Genomic DNA, 22862 nt, shown 5'->3' on the forward strand with positions numbered 1-22862 from the left:
AATTGAATGAATTGGATATTACTATATTATGTACATATATGATTATATGACCAATGTCTATACTCATATAAAACCAAAAAATGAGAAGTTATACTCCATTTATATATGATGTATCAAAATGCATTCTACTGTCATGTATAATTTAAAAGAACAAATAAAAAAATTTAAAAGACAGTTTTATTCTCTCACAATTCTGGAGGCTACAAGTCCATGATCTGATTCTAACAGCTTAAATTTTTGGTGAGGGATTTCATCCTGGCCTGTAGAGAATTATTATAAGTAAAATAATACAATATGTGCCTTTTTGTGACTGATTACTTCATTTAGTATAATATATTGAAGATTCATCCATGGCATACAATGTTTCAGAATTTCCTTAATTTTTGAGGCTGAATAATATTACATTATGTTATATGCTGCGTCCCTGTAGGATTTCCCCAAAACAATAACATTTTGAAAGTGGCTTTTTAACTCTTCATCTATCTAAGTTGCTGTGTTTATCAATAGTTCAGTCCTTATACGTAAAAACTAGGACTATAAAACCCTTAGAAGTAAAAAGTGAAACATTTCATGACATTAGATTTGGCAGTGATTTCTTGGCTATTACACAAATGGCACAAGCAACAAAAGAAAAAATAGCCTTAGCCCAAGTTAAAATCTTTCATGCATTAAAGGACACTATCAGCAGAGTAAAAAGACAATGAAAGAAAATATTAGTAAATCATTCATCTGATATTATTATCCAGAATATGTTGATAACAGTCAAAACTCAACCACAACAAAAAGAAACTTAATAACGAGCAAAGGAATTGAACACACATTTCTCCAAAGACTATATAAATGGCAAATAAAGGCATTAAAATATGCTTAATATTAATTAAGCATAATGCTTAATATTATTCCTAACTAATCATTAGGAAATTTTAAATCCAAACCATGATGAGATATTACCTTATACCCATTGGGGTGGCTATTATAATATCCCCCAAACAAAATAATCCCAGAAAGTGTTGGAGGGGCTATAGAAAAACTGGAATATTTGTGCACTGTTGGTGGGACTGTAGGATGGTTGCAGGTACTATGGAAACAAGTATTTTAGTATCTCAAAAAAAATTAAAAATGTAGTTACTATTGGGTCCAGCAATTCCATTTTGGGGTATACATCAAATGCTTTGAAAGCAGAAACATGAGCAGATATTTGTATACTTCTGCTCAAGGCATCATTCTCAATACCCGAACGCAGGAAACAGCCCAAATATCCATCGATGATGGATAAACAAAGGATTGCACAGAATACAATTTAGTGAGAACTTATGACAGAAGCATGGTCGAGGGTAGTGGCAAGCCCAGGGGATCCTTACAATTTGGGGTCTGAGGAAGTAGGCTTATTTTGTGGTCAGGACAAGAGCGACTTTCATCCAAGTCAGAATACATTGTTTATCTCAAGCTTAATATCAAGGATTTAAGTCTTTTCTGGCACTGTGGGCTCTACTTTCTGGTCAAAAAGTTCAACATACTACTCTAATTGTTTTTTTGTTGGTTGGTTGGTTGGTTGGTTTTTTTGTAGTAAACTGGGAAACTATGCAGGGGAAATCAATCAGGGTTCCTCAGGGGCAATTATGGCAATTATGATTCTAAATGGCTATAGTTAGATCAAGCAAGACACATGTAGTATATAATTACATTTATTTTGGAAGTGACAAAATTGTAAAAATGGAAAACAGATAACTGGTATCCAGTGGTTACGTTTTATAGGCAATTATGGTCCTTAAGTGGTAATATAAACGGGTTTCTACTTTGTGACACATTCAGTTCTGTGTTCTGGTTGTAGTAATGGCCACACGAATCTACACATGTGTTAAAATTTCACAGAACTATGCAAAAAAGAAAAAGGGTGCCTGTAAAATTTGGTGAAATATAAATAAGTTTGGTATCTAAGTTAATAGACTTGTAGCAACATCAATTTTGTTATGCTGACAACAAACTAGGAGTATATAAATCATTGTCACTGGGGAAAGTTGGGGAAAACTTTTTGTGAATCAAAGTATTTTCAAAAAATCCTATATAAAATATCTTCATTATTTGTTCATTGTACTAAGAATGAAAGCAAAAAATGTTTTCCAAATGTGCAGAGCTTAGCATGATGTGGTCCCTGCCTATCTTTTCTCTAACCTTTCTACTTACTAGTCATCCCCTTCTATGACACTCCTTATGTCTAGAATGCTTCTATCATAGCTGTAAGAGAGCTGTTCTCTCCTCTGAATGAGGCAAAATTTTTTTCTTTGTTCATTCAATGAACGTTTATAAATGCAGGCTTGAGAGGCAAAGCCTTAAGGCAGAAATTCAGGTTTGGACATTGGTTTGAAGTGCTTGTGAGACAATAAAATGTCAAGGTTGCCATTATGATTTCAATCTATTATGTCCCCCAAAGCTTCCTGTGTTTAGAGGTGGGGGATTTGGGGAAATGATTGGATCATGAAGACTCTGATCTCATCATAGATGAATTCTTTGATGCCTGAACAGACTACATGGAAGTGGGTACAGGTTGAGGATGTAGGTCACAGGGGGCCTGCCCTGAAAGGGCTTTTCTCCAGTCCCTTTCCCCCCCTACACTCCTTGTGGCTGCCATGAGTTGAACGTTTCCCTCTGCCATGCCCTTTGCCATGAAAGTCTGCTTCACTTCAGGGGCAAAGGCATGGAGCCTGCTGGACATGGACTGACTCTTCTGAAACCATGAGCCAAAATAAATCTTTCTTTCTCTAAGTTATTCTTCTTGGGCATTTTGGTCACAGGAAGTGAAAAGCTAACAAAGTTAAGAATCTAATTAGATTCTTGGATATAGAGCTAGGTATAAAACTTGGGATCTGAGCTATACAATTTGAGGAGTTGTTCGAAAATTATATGGTACTTGAAGCTTTGTGAGTGCATGAGATCTCCTAGGAAAAGGATGTAATAAGAGAAGAAAGGAGGATCTAAGGCTGAATGCTGTGTTTCAAATGGAGAAATCAGTCCAGTGTATCAAATGCTGCTGAAAAATCAGGTAAAATGAAGCAAGCTAGGTTTATTATATTTAACAACATGTACAATCATCACATATTGATGAAAAAATACTTTAAAAGTAATAATTCAAGCATTGACAATAGTGTGGTGAAACGGTCTGTTATGGATTACTAGTAATAAAATGGATTAAGATAATTGTTTTAGAAATTATTCTGTAACATGTATCAAGAGTTTTAAAATGTTTTTAACTTGGTCTAGTAATCGTATTTCCAAGCATCTTTTCAAAAACAATAATCCTATTTATGGGAAAATATATATATATATAGTATTTTTTCTGTATTTATGAAATTATCTTTAATAACCATGAATTACCTTTTTAATGGAAAAATAAGTTTTAAAGTTTGTTTACATAACAAACTTTTTCTTGGTCTTTTGTTCTGTAATTTTCTTGTGTTATTTTATTTCCAAATTATTCTCTGCTACATTAAGAATGCTATAACAGTTGCATAAAATGTAGCTTTATAAAATCCTGAAAAGTAAATAAGATTCGCAGAAAACAATTAAAATATCTATCATTCATTAAGTGTTTTCTAGGAAAACCTACATTTCTCTATCAGATTTATTAAATGTATATTATTTAAGGGGCCTTCCTGGACCACACCATTTCTTTATTCCCAGTAGTTAGATTCTCCTATTAAATGGCCCCATATCCCGTGACCCTTATTGACACCCATCATGGCAATCTCAAATTCTCTTTGTGGGTGGTTGACATATTTCTATGAAATTAAACAAGAGCAGTATTAGAGGATTAGGGCAAAAAGAAGCTATAAAATTGTAGACTTGCTCTCATTATCTGAGATTTTATTCAAGGAATTCTCATAATGAAACAATTGCCTTTATTTCAAATATACTGTATTGGGAATAATTCTGGTTCAATTCAACTTCTATTTATATCTCATGAGAAAAAGAAGGAAGGAGCATGTCAGACCTATCTGAATTTTAAGAGAATTTTTCTTAGTTTCCAGATATCATTTGAAACCTGCCTTAAAAGAGTATGTCATTATGAAGTAGGCTCCTATAGAAAAAATTCTAAGACTGATTCTAGAAACTTCATTATGTAGTTCATAGTGATAAAAACAAAGGGTTATATATATTTAAGGATCGCCATAGTCTCAGTTCATAAAGGATTCTGATAATTCATGATTTTTTTGATATGTTGGAAACTGTATTATGACTTATAATTCATAAATTTATAATGGGGAGTAAGCTAAATGGTTTTAAAAAGCTAAATATTGAAAGTATGGTAAATTTAGAAATGTAAAGAATGTCTAAACTAACAAATTCAATATATCGTGATGTAATTTACAATATTTTTGGCTATAAAAAGACTAAAAGAGAAATTTTATTTTGTTTTTACAGAATTCTGTAATACTAAGCAGGCAGTTGGCCACTTTGGGACAGAGGCCCACCATATATACAGTTTTGAAGAGAAAGGCTTATTTTTCATATGAAAACCCGAAGATAAAGGGGTATTTTATTTTTTTTAATTCCAAATATACAATTCAGGTTTAATTTTTTAAAAAAAATATCAGAAACTTTTAAAAGACTTAAAAACCCTGGTGGAATTTTATGTACTGTATCTTCTAAGTAATTTCCAAAGAGACTTCTTTTATGATAGAAAAAAAATTGTGTGATAATCAGGACTAATTACCAATTCACAAAATGCCAAGCCAAACTCTTGGGTGATAGTTTCACAATTTGTTAAAACCTAAACTTCAATCCAAAAGCCTTATTGGGGGTGGTGGCAAATCCTGGCAATATTTTTAAAATGTTTTCTTCTAGTTTCTGAGAGTGAGCCACAATGGTAGGATGGTGTTACGGTTTGGATATAAGTTGTCCCCAAAAAAACTCATGTTAGGCAATGCAGGAATATTGAGAGTTGAAATGATTAGATTATGAGAGCTATAACCTCATCAATGGATTTGTCCACTTGATGGATTAATGATTTGAAAGGACCACGCTACTGGGTGGTAACTATAACCAGGTGACACATGGATGGAGGAAGTAGGGCACTGGGGTCATGGCTTTGGAGATATATACTTTGTCCCTAGTTCCTCCCACTCTCTGCTTCCTGGCTATCATGAGCTGGGGAGCTTTCCTCCACCATGCCCTTCTACCATGATGTTCTACTTTTAGGCCCAGAGCAATGGAGTCTGCAAACCACAGACTGAACCTCAGAAAATGTGAGCCCAAAATAACCTCTTCATTCTTTAAGTTGTTCTTATTAGGTACTTTGGTCACAGCAATGAAAAGGTAATTAACATATATGGTTGTTATAATCACCACTACCACCACTGCACACACATGTGCTTGTGCACACACACATAAACACACCAAAAATTCTACTCGAGAAGTAGCATCTATTGTTACTGTTAAACTTAGTAGGTTATCACAAGATGCGGATGGCCTTTCTTAATCCATTGAGCCACCTGGGTACAGGGTAAGGTTCTTATAACTAAAGGATATAGGTTACTGCCTTTGAAGACCTTACAGTAGTGAGACAAGCAAACAGAGATGTTATGATAGAGGTGAGCCTAGGATGGAGTGGGACACATAGAGGGTATACCAACTCAGGCTTGGAGGAGAGGAAATTGGGGAGGGCTTTCCTAAAAGGATAACATTTGCATTATTGAAAAGAAATGTTAGCAAATTGGGAGAACATTCCAGGTAGGGGGAGGGAGTGAGATATGCCCAGGTTTCTAACTGAGACCTGAGAAAATGTGCATTCTAGTAGACACATAAAAGTGAAATTCATGGATACCATAAGATGTAACATTCCAGGGGATAAAATATCTTTAAAACGATCATCTGAAGCTTAAATTCCTTCTGACTTGATAAAACTTGGAAAGTAGGGAGGTAGAAAAAAAAGTCCCCTGCTGGGGATGTGGCTCAAGCGGTAGCGTGCTCGCCTGGCATGCGTGCGGCCCAGGTTCAAACCTCAGCACCACATACAAAGATGTTGTGTCCGCCAATAACTAAAAAATAAATATTAAAAAAAAGAAAAAAACAGTCCCTATAAAATCAAACTAGAGGCCTTTTATGATTAATCAGGAAGGTTATAGATACCATTTGTTTCTTTTCTATTTTAAAAAGCTTTATTGAGCTATAATTTATGTCCTCCCTTTAAAACTATAAGAATGGTTCAAATCAATTCAATGGTTTCAGTACATTCACAGAGTTATGCATCTATCATCACTATCTAATTGTAGAATGTCTTTATCAAGTCAAAAAGAAACCCCGTTTCCTCATTCCCATTAGATTAGTAGCACTATTAATCTATTTTCTGTTTCTACAGATTTGCCTATTCTGGGTATTTCCATACAAAGAGAATCATACAATATTTTATTTGTAACTGGCTTTTATTTCAGCTAGCATCATGTTTTCAGGCTCTGTACATGTTGTAGTACTTTATCAGTATTCCATTCCATTTTATGACAAATAATATTCTATTATATGGATATATCACATTAGATTTATTCACTCTTAATTTGTGGAGCTATTATGAAGAATGCTACTATGAACATTTATGTACCAGCCTTTATGTGACCATACATTTTCATTCCTCTTAGGAGTAAAATTTCTGGGTCAAATGGTATCTTCATGGAAACTGCCAGACAGTTTTCTAAAGTTGCTGTATCATTTCACAGTTCTATTAGCAGTATACAAGGATTCCAATTTCTCTACATCCTCACCAACTCTTGTTTTTTGACTGTCTTTTAAACTATAGCTACTGCAATTGGTGTGAAATAGTATTTCATTGTAGGTCTGTACTTCTCTCATAATTTATGATATTGAGCATCTTTTCATATGCTTATTTTTTCATTTATATGTCCTTTTTTCAACTCCTTTCCCATGCTATAATCTGGTTGTCTTTTTATTATCGAGTTATAAGAATTCTTTTTTTAAAATTTTTTATTGTTGGTTATTCAAAACATTACATAGTTCTTGATATATCATATTTCATCCTTTGATTCAAGTGGGTTATGAGCTCCCATTTTTACCCCATATACAGATTGCAGAATCACATCAGTTACACATCCATTGATTTACATATTGCCATACTAGTGTCTGTTGTGTTCTGCTGCCTTTCCTATCCTCTACTATCCCCCCTCCCCTCCTCTCCCCTCCCCTCTTCTCTCTCTGCCCCCTCTACTGTCATTCATTTGTCCCCCTTGTATTATTTTTCCCTTTCCCCTCACTTCCTCTTGTATGTACTTTTGTATAACCCTGAGGGTCTCCTTCCATTTCCATGCAATTTCCCTTCTCTCTCCCTTTCCCTCCCACCTCTCATCCCTGTTTAATGTTAATCTTCTTCTCCTGCTCTTCGTCCCTACTCTGTTCTTAGTTACTCTCCTTATATCAAAGAAGACATTTGGCATTTGTTTTTTAGGGATTGGCTAGCTTCACGTAGCATAATCTGCTCTAATGCCATCCATTTCCCTGCAAATTCTATGATTTTGTCATTTTTTTTAATGCAGAGTAATACTCCATTGTGTATAAATGCCACATTTTTTTTTATCCATTTGTCTACTGAAGGGCATCTAGGTTGGTTCCACAGTCTTGCAATTGTGAATTGTGCTGCTATGAACATCGATGTAGCAGTGTCCCTGTAGCATGCTCTTTTTAGGTCTTTAGGGAATAGACAGAGAAGGGGAATAGCTGGGTCAAATGGTGGCTCCATTCTCAGCTTTCCAAGAAATCTCCATACTGCTTTCCAAATTGGCTGCACCAATTTGCAGTCCCACCAGCAATGTACAAGTGTACCCTTTTCCCCACATCCTCGCCAGCACTTGTTGTTCTTTGACTTCATAATGGCTGCCAATCTTACTGGAGTGAGATGGTATCTTAGGGTTATTAACTTTTGTGCTATGGGTGTCCTATTGAGGAATTTGGAGCCCGACCCCACCGAATGTAGATCTTAGCCAACTTTTTCTTCTATCACACGGCGTGTCTCTGATTCGATATCAAGCTCCTTGATCCATTTTGAATTAACTTTTGTGCATGGCGAGAGAAAGGGATTCAGTTTCATTTTGTTTCATATGGATTTCCAGTTTTCCCAGCACCATTTGTTGAAGATGCTATCCTTCCTCCATTGCATGCTTTTAGCCCCTTTATCAAATATAAGATAGTTGTAGTTTTGTGGATTGGTTTCTGTGTCCTCTATTCTGTACCATTGGTCCACCCGCCTGTTTTGGTACCAGTACCATGCTGTTTTTGTTACTATTGCTCTGTAGTATAGTTTGAAGTCTGGTATCACTATACCGCCTGATTCACACTTCCTGCTTAGAATTGCTTTTGCTATTCTGGGTCTTTTATTTTTCCATATGAATTTCATGATTGCTTTCTCTATTTCTACAAGAAATGCCATTGGGATTTTGATTGGCATTGCATTAAACCTATAGAGAACTTTTGGTAATATCGCCATTTTGATGATGTTAGTTCTGCCTATCCATAAACAGGGTATATTTTTCCATCTTCTAAGATCTTCTTGTATTTCTCTCTTTAGGGTTCTGTAGTTTTCATTGTATAAGTCTTTCACCTCTTTTGTTAGGTTGATTCCCAAGTATTTTATTTTTTTTGAAGATATTGTGAATGGAGTGGTTGTCCTCATTTCCATTTCAGAGGATTTGTCGCTGATATACAGGAATGCCTTTGATTTATGCGTGTTGATTTTATATCCTGCCACTTTGCTGAATTCATTTATTAGCTCTAATAGTTTCTTTGTAGACCCTTTTGGGTCTGCTAGGTATAGAATCATGTCATCAGCAAATAGTGATAATTTAAGTTCTTCTTTTCCTATTTTTATGCCTTTAATTTCTTTCATCTGTCTAATTGCTCTGGCCAGTGTTTCGAGAACTATGTTGAACAGAAGTGGTGAGAGAGGGCATCCCTGTCTTGCTCCAGATTTTAGAGGGAATGCCTTCAATTTTTCTCCATTCAGAATGATGCTAGCCTGAGGCTTAGCATAGATTGCTTTTACAATATTGAGGTATGTTCCTGTTATCCCTAGTTTTTCTAGAGTTTTGAACATAAAGGGATGCTGTACTTTGTTGAATGCTTTTTCCGCATCTATTGAGATGATCATATGGTTCTTATCTTTAAGTCTATTGATGTGGTGAATAACATTTATTGATTTCCGTATATTGAACCAGCCTTGCATCCCAGGGATGAATCCTACTTGATCATGGTGCACAATTTTTTTTATATGTTTTTGTATCCGATTCGCCAGAATTTTATTGAGGATTTTTGCATCTAGGTTCATTAGAGATATTGGTCTGTAGTTTTCTTTCTTTGAAGTGTCTTTGTCTGGTTTAGGTATCAGGGTGATGTTGGCCTCGTAGAATGAATTTGGAAGTTCTCCCTCTTTTTCTATTTCCTGAAGTAGCTTGAAAAGTATTGGTATTAGTTCCTCTTTAAAGGTTTTGTAAAACTCTGCTGTATACCCATCCGGTCCTGGGCTTTTCTTAGTTGGTAGTCTTTTGATGGTTTCTTCTATTTCCTCAATTGATATTGGTCTGTTTAGGTTGTCTATATCTTCCTGACTCAATCCAGGCAGATCATATGACTTAAGAAATTTATCTATGCCTTCACTATCTTCTAATTTATTGGAGTATAAGGATTCAAAATAATTTTTTATTATCTTCTGTATTTCTGAAGTGTCTGTTGTGATATTGCCTTTTTCATCCCGTATGCTAGTAATTTGAGTTCTCTCTCTTCTTCTCTTTGCTAGCATGGCTAAGGGTCTGTCGATTTTGTTTATTTTTTCAAAGAACCAACTTTCAGTTTTGTCAATTTTTTCAATTGTTTCTTTTGTTTCGATTTCATTAATTTCAGCTCTGATTTTCATTATTTCTTGCCTTCTACTTCTTTTGCTGTTGTTTTGCTCTTCTTTTTCTAGGATTTTGAGATGAAGTATGAGATCATTTATTTGTTGGTTTTTTCTTTTTTTAAGGAATGAACTCCACGCAATGAATTTTCCTCTTAGAACTGCTTTCCATGTGTCCCATAGATTTCGATATGTTGTGTCTGTGTTTTCATTTATCTCTAAGAATTTTTTAATTTCCTCCTTGATGTCTTCTATAACCCATTGATCATTCAGTAAACTATTGTTCATTCTCCAAGTGATGTATGCTTTTTCCTTCCTTCTTTTATCGTTGATTTTCAGTTTCATTCCATTATGATCAGATAAGATGCATGGTATTATCTAACTCCTTTATGTTGTCTAAGAGTTGCCCTGTGACATAATATGTGATCGATTTTTGAGAAGGATCCATGTGCTGCTGAGAAAAAAGTGTAACTGTTTGATGTTGGGTAGTATATTCTATATATGTCAATTAAGTCTAGGTTATTAATTGTGTTATTGAGTTCTATAGTTTCCTTATTCAACTTTTGTTTGGAAGATCTGTCCAGTGGTGAGAGAGGTGTGTTGAAGTCTCCCATGATTATTGTATGGTGGTCTATTAGACTCTTGTACTTGAGAAGAGTTTGTTTGATGAACATAGCTGCACCATTGTTAGGGGCATATATATTTATGATTGTTATGTCTTGTTGGTGTATGGTTCCCTTGAGCAGTATGTAGTGTCCATCTTTATCCCTTTTGATTAACTTGGGCTTGAAATCTATTTTATTTGATATGAGTATGGACACACCTGCTTGTTTCTGAAGTCCATATGAGTGATATGATTTTTCCCAACCTTTCACCTTCAGCTTATGTATGTCTTTTCCTATCAAATGCGTCTCCTGTAGGCAGCATATTGTTGGGTCTTGTTTTGTGATCCATTCTACTAGCCTGTGTCTCTTAATTGGTGAGTTTAAGCCATTAACATTTAGGGTTATTATTGAGATATGGGTTGTTCTTCCAGCCATATTTGTTTATTTATGTTACTAAACATGGTTTGTTTTCATCTTTGATTATTTTCCCCCCTTTACTGTCCTACCTCCCACTGTTGGTTTTCATTGTTATTTTCCATTTCCTCCTCCTGTAATGTTTTGCCAAGGATGTTTTGAAGAGATGGTTTTCTAGCTGCAAATTCTTTTAACTTTTGTTTATTGTGGAAGGTTTTAATTTCATCTTCCATCCTGAAGCTTAATTTCGCTGGATACACAATTCTTGGTTGGAACCCATTTTCCTTCAGTGTTTGAAATATGTTATTCCAGGATCTTCTAGCTTTCAGAGTCTGTGTTGAAAGATCAGCTGTTATCCTGATTGGCTTACCCCTAAATGTAATCTGCTTCCTTTCTCTTGTAGCTTTTAAAATTCTCTCCTTATTCTGTATGTTGGGTATCTTCATTATAATGTGTCTAGGTGTGGATCTCTTATGATTTTGCACATTCAGCATCCTGTAGGCTTCTAGGATTTGGGATTCTGTCTCATTCTTCAAGTCTGGGAAGTTTTCTTGTATTATTTCATTGAATAGATTACTCATTCCTTTGGTTTGAAACTCTGTCCCTTCCTGTATCCCAATGACTCTTAAATTTGGTCTCTTGATGTTATCCCATATTTCTTGGATGTTCTGCTCATGGTTTCTTAACAGTCTTGCTGAGCTGTCTATGTTCTTTTCAAGTTGAAATACTTTATCTTCATTGTCTGATGTTCTATCTTCTAAGTGTTCTACTCTGCTGGTAGTATTCTCAATTGAGTTTTTAAGTTGGTTTATTGCTTCCTGCATTTCTAGGATTTCTGTTTGTTTGTTTTTTATAACCTCTATCTCCCTGTATAGTTGATCTTTTGCTTCTTGGATTTGTTTATGTAATTCATTGTTGAAGTGATCTTTCATTGTCTGATTTTGCTGTCTGATGTCTTCCTTGAGACTCCAGATCATCTGAAGCATGTATATCCTGAATTCTTTATCTGACATTCCATCTGCTACAGCTATTACCTCTTCTAACGTTGAGTTGACCTGCATTGCTTGTGGTCCTTTCTTTCCTTGTCTCTTCATACTGTTCGCGTTTCTATCTGCTTGGTGAAATTTTGTGCTATTGAATTTTCCCCCTATATATTTATATGGTCTTGTATAGTTGCAAAGTCTCACTTGCAGGCGCGGGCGGCGGCTCTGCCCCTCCTCCAATTGGGGCAATGTGCCTACCACGCCGGCAGGCCGCTGGGCCTGTTCTGCCGGTTGGTAGCAGGTCCACCTACCTTGCAGGTGCGGGCGGCGGCTCTGTCCCTCTGCGGGCCGCTAGGCTTGTTCTGTCGGTGGTCGCAGTTCTGCCTACTTTGCAGGCGCAGGCAGCGGCACTGCCCCTCTGCAGGCCTCTGGGGCTGTTCTGCCGGTGGGTGGCAGGTCCGCCTACCTTGCAGGCATGGGGGGGGGGCGGCTCTACCCTTCCGCAGGCCACTGGGCCTGTTCTGTTTGTCGGTTGCAGGTCTGGCCTGTTCTGTTGGTGGTCACAGTTCCGCCTACCTTGCAGGCACAGAGGGGGTGGCGGATCTGCCTCTCAGCAGGCCGCTGCTCCTGTTCTGCCGGTGGGTCGCAGGCCCGCCTACCTTGCAGGAGTGGTTGGCAGCTCTGCCCCTGTGCTGGCCACTGGGCCTTTTCTGTCGGTGGTCACAGTTCTGCCTACCTGGCAGGCGCGGGGGTGGGGTGGGGTAGGGGGTGGCTCTGCTCCTCAGCAGGCCGCTGGGCCTGTTCTGTGGGTGGTCACTGTTCCATCTACCTTGCCGGCGCGGGGGGAGGGGGCGGCTCTGCCTCTCAGCAGGCCGCTGCTCCTGTTCTGCCGGTGGGTCGCAGGCCCGCCTACCTTGCAGGAGTGGTTGGCAGCTCTGCCCCTCCGCGGGCCATTGGGCCTTTTCTGTCGGTGGTCACAGTTCCGCCTACCTGGCAGGCGCGGGGGGTGGGGGGAGCCTCTGCTCCTCAGCAGGCCGCTGGGCCTGTTCTGTGGGTGGTCACAGTTCCATCTACCTTGCCGGCGGGGGCGAGTTATAAGAATTCTTTATGTATTCTAAATGCAAGTCAGATACACAATTTACAAATATTTTCCCTTTTTCAGGTTGTCTTTTAATGCTTTCTCATGATATCCTTGAAGCCCAAAAGTTTTTAATTTTTATGAAGTTCAGTTTATCTATTTTTATCTTTAGTTCCTTGTACCTTTGGTGTCACATCAAAAGAAACCATTGCCAAATCTAAAGTTAGAGATTTACCAGTATTTTCTTCTGAGTCTTAGCTTATATGTTTAGGTCTTTGATTTATTTTGAGTTCATTTTTGTGGTGTGAGATAACAATCCAAATTAATTAGAAATCTGAAGATGTAGTTGTCCCAGCACAATTTGTTGAAAGACTATTTTCCCCATTGTCTTGTTTGGGCACTCTTTGTTGAAAAGTCAAGTTATAAGCTGGGCATTGTGGTGAATACATGTAATACTGGCTACTCAGGAGGATGAGGCAGAAGGATCACAAGTTTAAAGCACACTTGGATAACTCAGTGTGTTCCTGTCTGAAAAAAAAAAAATTAAAAAGAGTCACAGATGAAGCTCAGTGGGAGAGCACTTGCCTAGACTGCACAAGGCCCTGGGCTCATTTCCCAGTAACAACAACAACAACAAAGCCATTTATTCCAGGATTTTTCAATTTTATTCTATTGCCCTGTATGTTCATACTGATCCCACCAGTTATCAGTGACAAGTCCTGCTTCCTCACATGTTGAAGTATAACTAGAAACACCCAGAGGCAAGCATATAAAGCAGGGTTTATTTAAAAAAGGGTAACCAAGACTTCTCCTGGGAGAAGTAACCTGCTATCACAAGAAGTGAGAGCTTTCTGCCTTTTTTATATGTCCTAGGATCCTTTGTTCTCCTGCTCTTTACCCCTTATCTCTCTCCTTCCTGCATAGGTGACTAGGCCCAGGAGATGCTGGACGGAATGGCCAAAAGATGAGAAGCAGATGGGCCGGAGGGGCCAAGCAGGAAGGGGGCCCAGAGTGCATTAATTACCAACTTTTATAACTCTCTGTAGGGAGAAACAAACCTTAGCAACAGGTTGGAGTCAGGGTAGGTTTTCTTGATAAGGGTAGAGGAAGGGCTATGAAGGCATTAACATTTTAATGCCTCTCCAACTTCCCAGATCCAAATTGGCCTCCTGGATCTGATCCGATTTACTTATCTAAACTGACTACCTCAGTGTCAATCCTCCATCCTTGTTCTTGTTCTTCAAGATTATTTTGACTCTTCAGGGTCTCTTGAGATTTATAAAAAATTTAAGGATCAGCTTGTCAATTTATGCAAAGAAGTCATTTGGGATTTGTAAGGAATTATATTGAATCTGATCAATTTGGAGTGTATGTTATCATAACAATACTAAGTCTTCCCACTCATGAATATAAGCTATCTTTCTGTTTATTCAAATCTTTTTTCAACAACATTGTGTAGTTTTCAGAGTATAAGTTTTATGCTTCTTTCGTTAAATTCTTATTTTTTATGCAGTTGCAAATGGAATGGATTTGTTCATTCCTGGATTGTTCATTACTAATATACAAAAATATGATTAAATTTTTCTACATCAATATTGTATCCTGAAAACTTGCTGAACTTGTTTATTAGTTCTAACCAGTTTTGCACACTCTTTAGTATTCTCTTTATACAAGATTATGTCATGTGGGAATAAAGATAGTTAAAGATAGTTTTACTTCTTCCTTTCCAAGCAAAAGGTTGTTTCTCTTTTTTCCTCACTAATTGCCATGGCTAAGAACTCTACTACACATGTTGCATACAAATAATGAAGGCAAATAATCTTGTTCCTAATATTAGAAGGCAACTATTCAGTTATTTGTGGGGGTTTTTCATAGATTCACTTTACTATTAGGTTGAGAAAGTTCTCTTCTATTCCTAGTCTTTTTTAGTATTTTTATCATTAAGTAGGATTCATCCATGAAGCCATCTGGACCTGGCCTTTATTTGTGGGTAGTTTTTTAAAATTATTAACAATTAAATTTCTTAACTTGCTATAGGTCTGTTCAGATCATTGATTTCTTCTTGAATCAATTTTCAATACTTTGTATTTTCCTAGAGATTTGTCCATTCATCTGATTTATCCCCTTACAATTCTCTTTTATTTCTATAATTTTATTAGTTATATTCTTTTTTTTCATTCCTGATTTGAGTAATTTAAATCTTCATTTTCTGACAAACAAGTTAAACATTATTCAATCTTGTTGATCATTTCAAAGAACCAACACTAGCTTTCACTGATTTTCTTTATTTATATTTATTCTTTATTTCATTAATTTAAGCACTAATCCTTGTTATTCCTTTCCTTCTGTTTTTTATAGGCTTAGTTTGCCCTATTTATTCAGTTTCTTGAGGTGGAAAATTAGGTTGCCGATTTTTTGTCTCTCTCTCTCTCTCTCTTTTTTTTTAATTCCACTGTCTTTCTAATTCCTAGCCTCTCCCTTCCCTTCATTCCCCTTTCTCTAATCCACTGAACTTCTATTCTTACCTCTTATCCCCCCTTGTTGTGTGTTATAATCCACATATCAGAGAGAACATTTGACCTTTGTTTTTTGGGGACCAACTGATTTCACTTAGCATGATAGTTTCCAGATAGGCACTTACAACTCTAAATTTCTCTTTGTGTGCTGCGTTAGCTGCATCCCATACTTTGTGGTATGTTATGTCTTCACTTTAATTCATATTAAAGTATTTTCTGTGTAACTTTGTGATTCCTTCCTGGACCCATTGGTTACTTAAGTGTACATGGTTTAATTTTTGCATACATGGGAGTTTCCCAAGTTTACCTTTTATTGATTTATAATTTCATTTTTCATAGTTGTTTAGTCAGCTATTTCACTGCTGTGACTTAAAGACCCAAAAGCACAACTGTATGGGGAGGACAAGTTTATTTGGGGGCTCAAGGTTTCAGAGGTTTCAGTTCATAGACAGCCAGCTCCATTCCTCCAGGGTCAAGGTGTGGCAGAACACCATGGCAGAAGAGTGTGGCAGAGGGAAACAGCTCACATGATGATCAGGACCAGAGAAATAGGTCTCCACTTGCCAGATACAAATATATATTTCGAAGCCACAAGGAATAACCTCCTTTAGCCACACCCCACCTGCCTCTGGTCACCAGTTAATCCCATCAGGGATTAATGCACTGATTAGATTAAAGCTATCATTTCTCCTCCAATCAGTCATTTCTCCTCCAAATCTTCTTGCATTATATCACATGTGAGCCTTTTGGGGAGACCTCACATCCAAACTATAACAGTAAATAAAATACTTTTAAATTTATTGAGACAAGGTTCCCTGTTTACTTATGAAGAATGTATGTTCTGCTATTTTTAGTTGGAGTATTCTACAGATATCTGTTAGTACTAGTTGATTTATAGAGTTATGCAAGTCTTTTGTTACCTTGTAAGATCTGTTACTAGTTGTTCTATCCATTACTGAAAAGCAGCTCAGGACATGACACCAGTAAGCATAGGATGTAGGGTAGGATATAGGGGGAAAAAGAGAAAGAGAGGAAGTGTTTCCCTCACAGCGAAATACAAAGCCCAAAGGCATACTCAGTGACCTACCTCCTCCAGCCACACCCTACTTGCCTACAGTTAATCCCTATCAGAGGATTAATGCACTAATTAGGTAATGCTCTCAAAACTTAGTCATCTCACCTCTAAACTTACTTGCATTTTCTCACACATCAGCTTTTAAGGGACACTACCTGGTATCTAAACCATAACTATATATATATAGTTATAAAATTATGTATAATTATGTACATACTATATATATATATATATTATATACATAATTATATATATATATGTTCCTTGTTTTCTTTCCTCTTATTATGTTATCATATAATTTAAAATTTATTTATTGACTTTGTATTTAAGTGTTGTTAGTTTTATGCCATATTTTTATGCCATAAATTGTAAGATATCAGGAAAAAAATATCACTAAATGACTTTACTTCCTTTTTGGGGGGAAAGCAGTAGTGCAGTTTTGGTTGATAAACACTGATGGATACTTGCATCATGTTAGGTGGTATCATCAACTTGTTGGCTTTATTTAGAAATTAAGTATGATTTATAGAGATACATATGCTTCCAAGTTGATAAGGGATGGAATTACGATGGTTAATTTTATGTGTTAACTTGATGGTTAAGGGATGTCCAGATTACTGGTAAAGTATTACTTTTGGATTATCTGTAAGAATGTTTCTGGAAAAGATTAGCATTTTAGTTGGTGGATTGAGTAAAGAACATCACTCTCACCAGTGTGATTTGAGCATTGGGCAATCCACTGAAGTCCTGAATAGAATAAAAGGGTAGAGCAAGAGAGACTTTACTCTCTGCTTGAATTGGACTTCCATTTTCTCCTGCACTCACACATGAGCTCCCCTAATTCTCAAATCTTAAGACTTGGACAGAATGTTTTATCATTTGCAGCCCCAGTTCATGAGTCTCTGGTATCAGACCAGGATTTACACCATTGATTTATGTGGTTCTCATGACCTTTGAGCTTGGACTAGAACTACACCACTGGCTTTTCTGAGCCTCTAGTCTTACAGCTGGCACATCATGGGGCTTCTTACCTTCTATAATCATATGAGCAAGTCCTTTATAATAAATCTCTTTCTATGTATCTCTATATATCCCATTGGCTCTAATTTTCTGAAGAACTCTTGACTATTCTGAATAGCATCTTCACAAAAATATGATAAGATGTATTTGTAAAAGAATATTAGAGTGTTAACACATAGGAAACAAAAGAGAAAGTTGGAAAGTGTAGAATCACAATAAAAAAGTGAAAAATTTGAAAACAAAACCATAGGTATGGAAAAGTGAAAGGGGCACTATGCCCTGGATAAATCTTGGGGACCAAGTGTTTCCTAGGCTTGTGGATAATCAATTTGTTCACCCAAATAAAAGAGTATCAATACCTAGTTGTAATGCAATTACATATATGAGATTATTATCATAATCAGTAGACAATCTAACATGGTACTAGTATTTAAGAAATCACAATTGGAACCAATGTTAGAGCCAGAGTGATGTGGCTTTCAGAAAGCAGAAATTGTACTGAGTTTCATGGTGACATGGTTTAGAGCACAAGAGGTTTGATAGCAATCTTAGGACTGCCCTAATATGGAGTCCTATCAACCTACCAGGACCTCATTCTGAGTGGACAGAAGGCCATTGTCACCAACTTAAATATGTATCCATTGAGGAAATGAAACTCAAGAAGTACTTAACTAAAAACATTCCACATCCTGAGGTTGGTTATTTGGATTCCCTTTTGAAACTCTCCTAGAGATTCTCATTACTTCTAAGATCTGTGTCAGAATGTTTATTTTCACAAATCACTTTGTGTCCACTTTAAAAGATAGATTTAGCCATGTCAAATTTCAGATTACCCAGGAGAAGTAAAATATCCTAAAAACTTATAGAAAGATAAGATTTAAGTAATAACAAAAAATCAGTCTGTCATCTGACTTTCTCATTAGTGATTTGGAATAGAAAAGGCCTGATCAAAAAATGCCTTCTCCCCACCCTACTATCCACCAGGTGTGTAAAAGAAAGATACTTTCAGATACTCAGTGTCTCAAAAATTATATATGTTCAGGGAGGGAGGATGGGAGGGCAAAGGGGAGGTATTGAGAAGTAAATTTAATCAAATTATATGTATATATAAATATGCTACTAGGAAACTATTTTGTATAAGTTATACAATAAAAGGTATGAATTTTTTTAAAATGTATGTTTACACACTGATTCACAAAAGGTACTGAAGAATATAATTAGCTAAACAAGAAAAATCAAGTATTATCCAATAAATGATGGCTTTGACCCCAAGAGTTATAACGGAAAATACTAGGAGAGAAGTACAAGATTACATCTGCATTTATCACATGGAAGTTATTGTGGAACACTATTTCAATTATCTATTGGAAAACAGAAAACTAAACTTTTGTGTGTGGAGTAGGAGGTGGTACTCAAGCCCATCTAGGCAGAGTGCTTGTCTAGTACTCTGCCACTGAGCTACACCCCAGACCCTAAACAAAAATTGAAATTTTAAAAATAAATAATTATTAACTCTAGGAAAAATTATGTACGTAATATCTATGTGAAAGAAAATATAATCATAGTATAGCTGACTATACTATAATTATTAATATTTACATATATAAATATTTACACATATGTACTATGGTTATTAATACCCAAGTATTAATGACCATATAAAGACTCCACTGATTTAACTAATCATTGTGGTATAATTTGAGAGATGAGAAGAAAAGACATATAGGTAGGCATGATATACAAGAAATAAATCTTTATCTTCCATATCAGAAGGCAATAGATAATGTATAAAGATTACATGTTAATAAAGAGCAGAATAAGAATATTTAGGAATATGGAAACATATTGCAGAAGAAAGAGCTTTAAGACTCAAGATTATTTTCCTTTGGGACAAAAATGGAAAATGAGAGGAAATGGAGCAGTGGTCGAATTTTAGTATTATTTGCCTATCTAGATTTCTATTGATAAATATAAAAAAATTAAAGATGATACTCTGCAAGATGGATGAGAGGAGAGAGAGATAATTTTATTCTTAATTTTTTCATTTTTCTCTTCTTAGGCTGTGGTATATTAATTTGCCAATGGCTGCAGATGATTTAATAAAGGAGATTAAAGGAAACGAAGTGACTTTTCAAGATTGCTTTATTGCAGATCTTCCTTTTCTGCTGACTGTTCCTTTAATGACCATACCTGAGGATCCTGGCTTTTTACCAATCTCTTCGCCAGCTGGGAGTCAGTTAAAGTATTCCTGGCTTGCTTGTGTTCCTTCATTTATTGTGGTGGTAGCTGACATGGAGACCTTTCAAACCAACGATTCATTCCACACTTGGAACAGAGTCAGAGTACCTCCAGAGGTTCTGAGTAATAATGAAAGGCACAGCGTGGAGCAGGTGAACCTATCACATGATGGGATATTTTTTCTGATAAATGGTGTTCTTTACCTGAAAAGTCTTAAAACATTTACAAAACTAGGAAGAAATGAAGAACTTCCAGAAGGTGAAATTATTGGCATTACATCCAGAAGATGGTGTTGGATCAAGTTTATATTTAAGGTTAGTGAAAGATTTCATGTATATATTATACATAGACATTTAGATATACGTACCATACCATTTATTGAGAGATATATCAGAAACTATAATACCTACACTGGATTTCACACAATGATATTTTTTTCTAAGACTGTGTAAACAGCTATATCTTTCTGATGTAGCTATATCTTAGCAGCCTCTTTATAACAAAGATGTGCTTCCAACACAAAGAATAAAAATGATCTTGTATGTTGTTATACAGAGTAGTTCAATTGTATTATGAGGGCTTTTTTTTTACTTTGATATGGGCAAAAGACACTCCAAAAAAATTTCCCCAAAGGCTTTGTACTATAAAAAACGAACTAAATCTTCTGTTTATGACAATGTAGTGAATAAGATACACTGAAGCTTTCTCACTACAAAACACTTAAAATGCTATCCCCCAAATTTAAATATTCTTTTAAATACATTGTTGGGTTTATAGGGAAGTAAGAAATCCTCAGTGGTCCTGGAGCACTAATCCAGAGGAACAAGCAAACTCCAAAATCTCGGCTTGCACTAAGGACTGACCCCAGATAATGAGAACTCAGGTGCCAGGAGACAAAAGCCTCTGGCCTGACAAAGTAGGAAATCTAATAATGACATTTTGCATAAAATAAGGATCTTCAAAGAGTTCCAACTCACATTCACATCAGAACCCAAATTTATAGTGCCTATTTGGAGAAGGAGGAGAAGGGGAAGGAGAAGAAAAAAGAAAAGAGAAGAGAAAGAAAGATTAAGCCAAATATCAAACAAAAGCAAACACAAATCCTTTTTGGAAGGATAAATCCTGAAGTCAGTGATATGAGTACCAGAAATAAACAGGATTATTAACTGTTGATTGTATTAACTAGCATGTGTGTTGGATAAAAGCAGACTATAAGCAATATGCCCATGATGTAATGTGAACTGCAAAATTTAAGATAAACTGCAGAACTTAGATAGACTTAAGTTAGTGGTGCAAGAATCTACACCCTGGGCATACACTCTAGGCCTCACCCAGTTACAGTTGCAAGCAAAATCGAACTAGGACTTAAAAACCCAGACTTTGGGGGGCCGGCAGAACTAAAAGGACCTGAACAGATAGACTGAGACCTCCGTTGCTGTTGTTCCCCCTTGCACCAGACTCCTCCAGCCGAGATCAAGTTCCAGCGACCTGGACTTAAGACATGTCACAGGTGAGTATCTGGGACCTTCAGGTGTAGAAGCAGTTAGGAATTAGAATTAGGATGTGTGTCTAAAGTGTGATGAGCATTAATGAAATCGATTTGGTTGAATCTACCTGTTCCTCAAACTGAGTCTGTAGAAACCTCTCGTGACAGTTAGGCTTAAAAGGATGTTCACAAATAATGTCCTGACAAAATTGAACTTACAGCTGGGCGAGGTGGCCCACACCTGTAATTCCAACAGCTCCAGAGGCTGAGGCAGGAGGATCGTGAGTTCAAAACCAGCCTCAGCAAAAGCGAGGCACTAAACAATTCAGTGAGACTCTGATCCTGAATAAAATACAAAACTAGGGCTGGGGATGTGTCTCAGTGGCCTAGTGCCCCTGAATTCAATCCCTGGTTCCCCCTTCCAAAGAAAACTTTACAGTTTTATTGTAAATGAGCAATTATATAAACTCATGGGATACACAATGTTTGATTTATAAATACTGTGTAGAATAATGAAATCAAGCTGTTATCATATCACCTTTAATACTTAATTTTTGTTGTTGTTTTTGTTGTTATAAGCACATCTCTTACCACATTTGAAATGTACAAAACTATTTACCATGGTGGGCAATATGCCTCAAAAATAAACAAAAACCAATATTTTCCTGTGTGAGTTTTTTTGTTTGATTGTTTGTTTGTTCGCATATCATCCTCCCATTCCCTCTACTGGGCAGGCTCTGTAATCACCACTCTACTCCTTGCTTCTATGAATTCAATTGTTTTAGAGTCTACATATATTTGGGAAGAGGTAGTATTTGTTTTTCGGTGCTTGAGTTGTTTCACTAGGTATAATATCCTCAAATTCCATCCATGTTTTCCCAAATAATGAATTCCTTTATTTGTAAGGCTAAATATTAGTCCACTATATATATGTATCACGTTTTCTCTGTCCATTTGATGATGTTCAGTTAGATTGATTCCACATCTTGAATATTGTAAATAATGCTGCAGAGAACATGGGAATGCAGATATCTCTGATAAACTGACACACAGACCAATGGAACAAAATAGAAGGCCCCAAATCCACTCATAGTTAATCTATTTGTAAAAGGAAGCCAAGAACATATACTGGAAAAAAGATAGCCTCTTTATAGGATGTTGATAAAACTGGATACCTTCAGAAGAATGAAATTATACCTCTGTCATCACATGCAAAAGTGAAAAATGGATTAAAGACTTAAATGTAAAACCCAATAAAATGGGGAAAAGTCTGTGACATTGGTCTGATCATTAATTTTTTTAAATAAGACTCAAAAGCACACATACAATGGCAAAAATAGACAAATGGGATGCATACAACTAAAAAGTTTCTGCACAGCAAAGCAAACAATCAACAGAGTGAAGAGACAACCTACAGAATGGGAGATAATATTTTAAAACTATATATCTAATAAAGGGTTAATATCAAAATATTGAATGAAATCAAACAACTCAATAGGGGGAAAAAAACCCAGTTTTTAAATGGGCAAAAGATCTGAACAAACATTTTTCAAAAGACGTA

General features: G+C 36.3%; 1 protein-coding gene across 1 annotated transcript in view; it reads left to right on the forward strand.

Moving 5' to 3' along the window:
- Positions 1-22862, forward strand: part of Catspere (catsper channel auxiliary subunit epsilon) — a 159938-nt gene that overhangs the window by 49154 nt on the left and 87922 nt on the right. The window contains exons 8-9 of the mRNA XM_046432499.1: positions 4420-4529; positions 19637-20129. Of these exons, the coding sequence (XP_046288455.1) occupies positions 4420-4529; positions 19637-20129 (603 nt within the window). The remainder of the gene's footprint in view (positions 1-4419; positions 4530-19636; positions 20130-22862) is intronic.

This window comes from Marmota monax, unplaced genomic scaffold, assembly GCF_021218885.2.
Source record: "Marmota monax isolate L192 unplaced genomic scaffold, Marmota_monax_Labrador192_F-V1.1 WCK01_AAM20220418_F8-fsc00090, whole genome shotgun sequence".
Taxonomy (NCBI): domain Eukaryota; kingdom Metazoa; phylum Chordata; class Mammalia; order Rodentia; family Sciuridae; genus Marmota; species Marmota monax.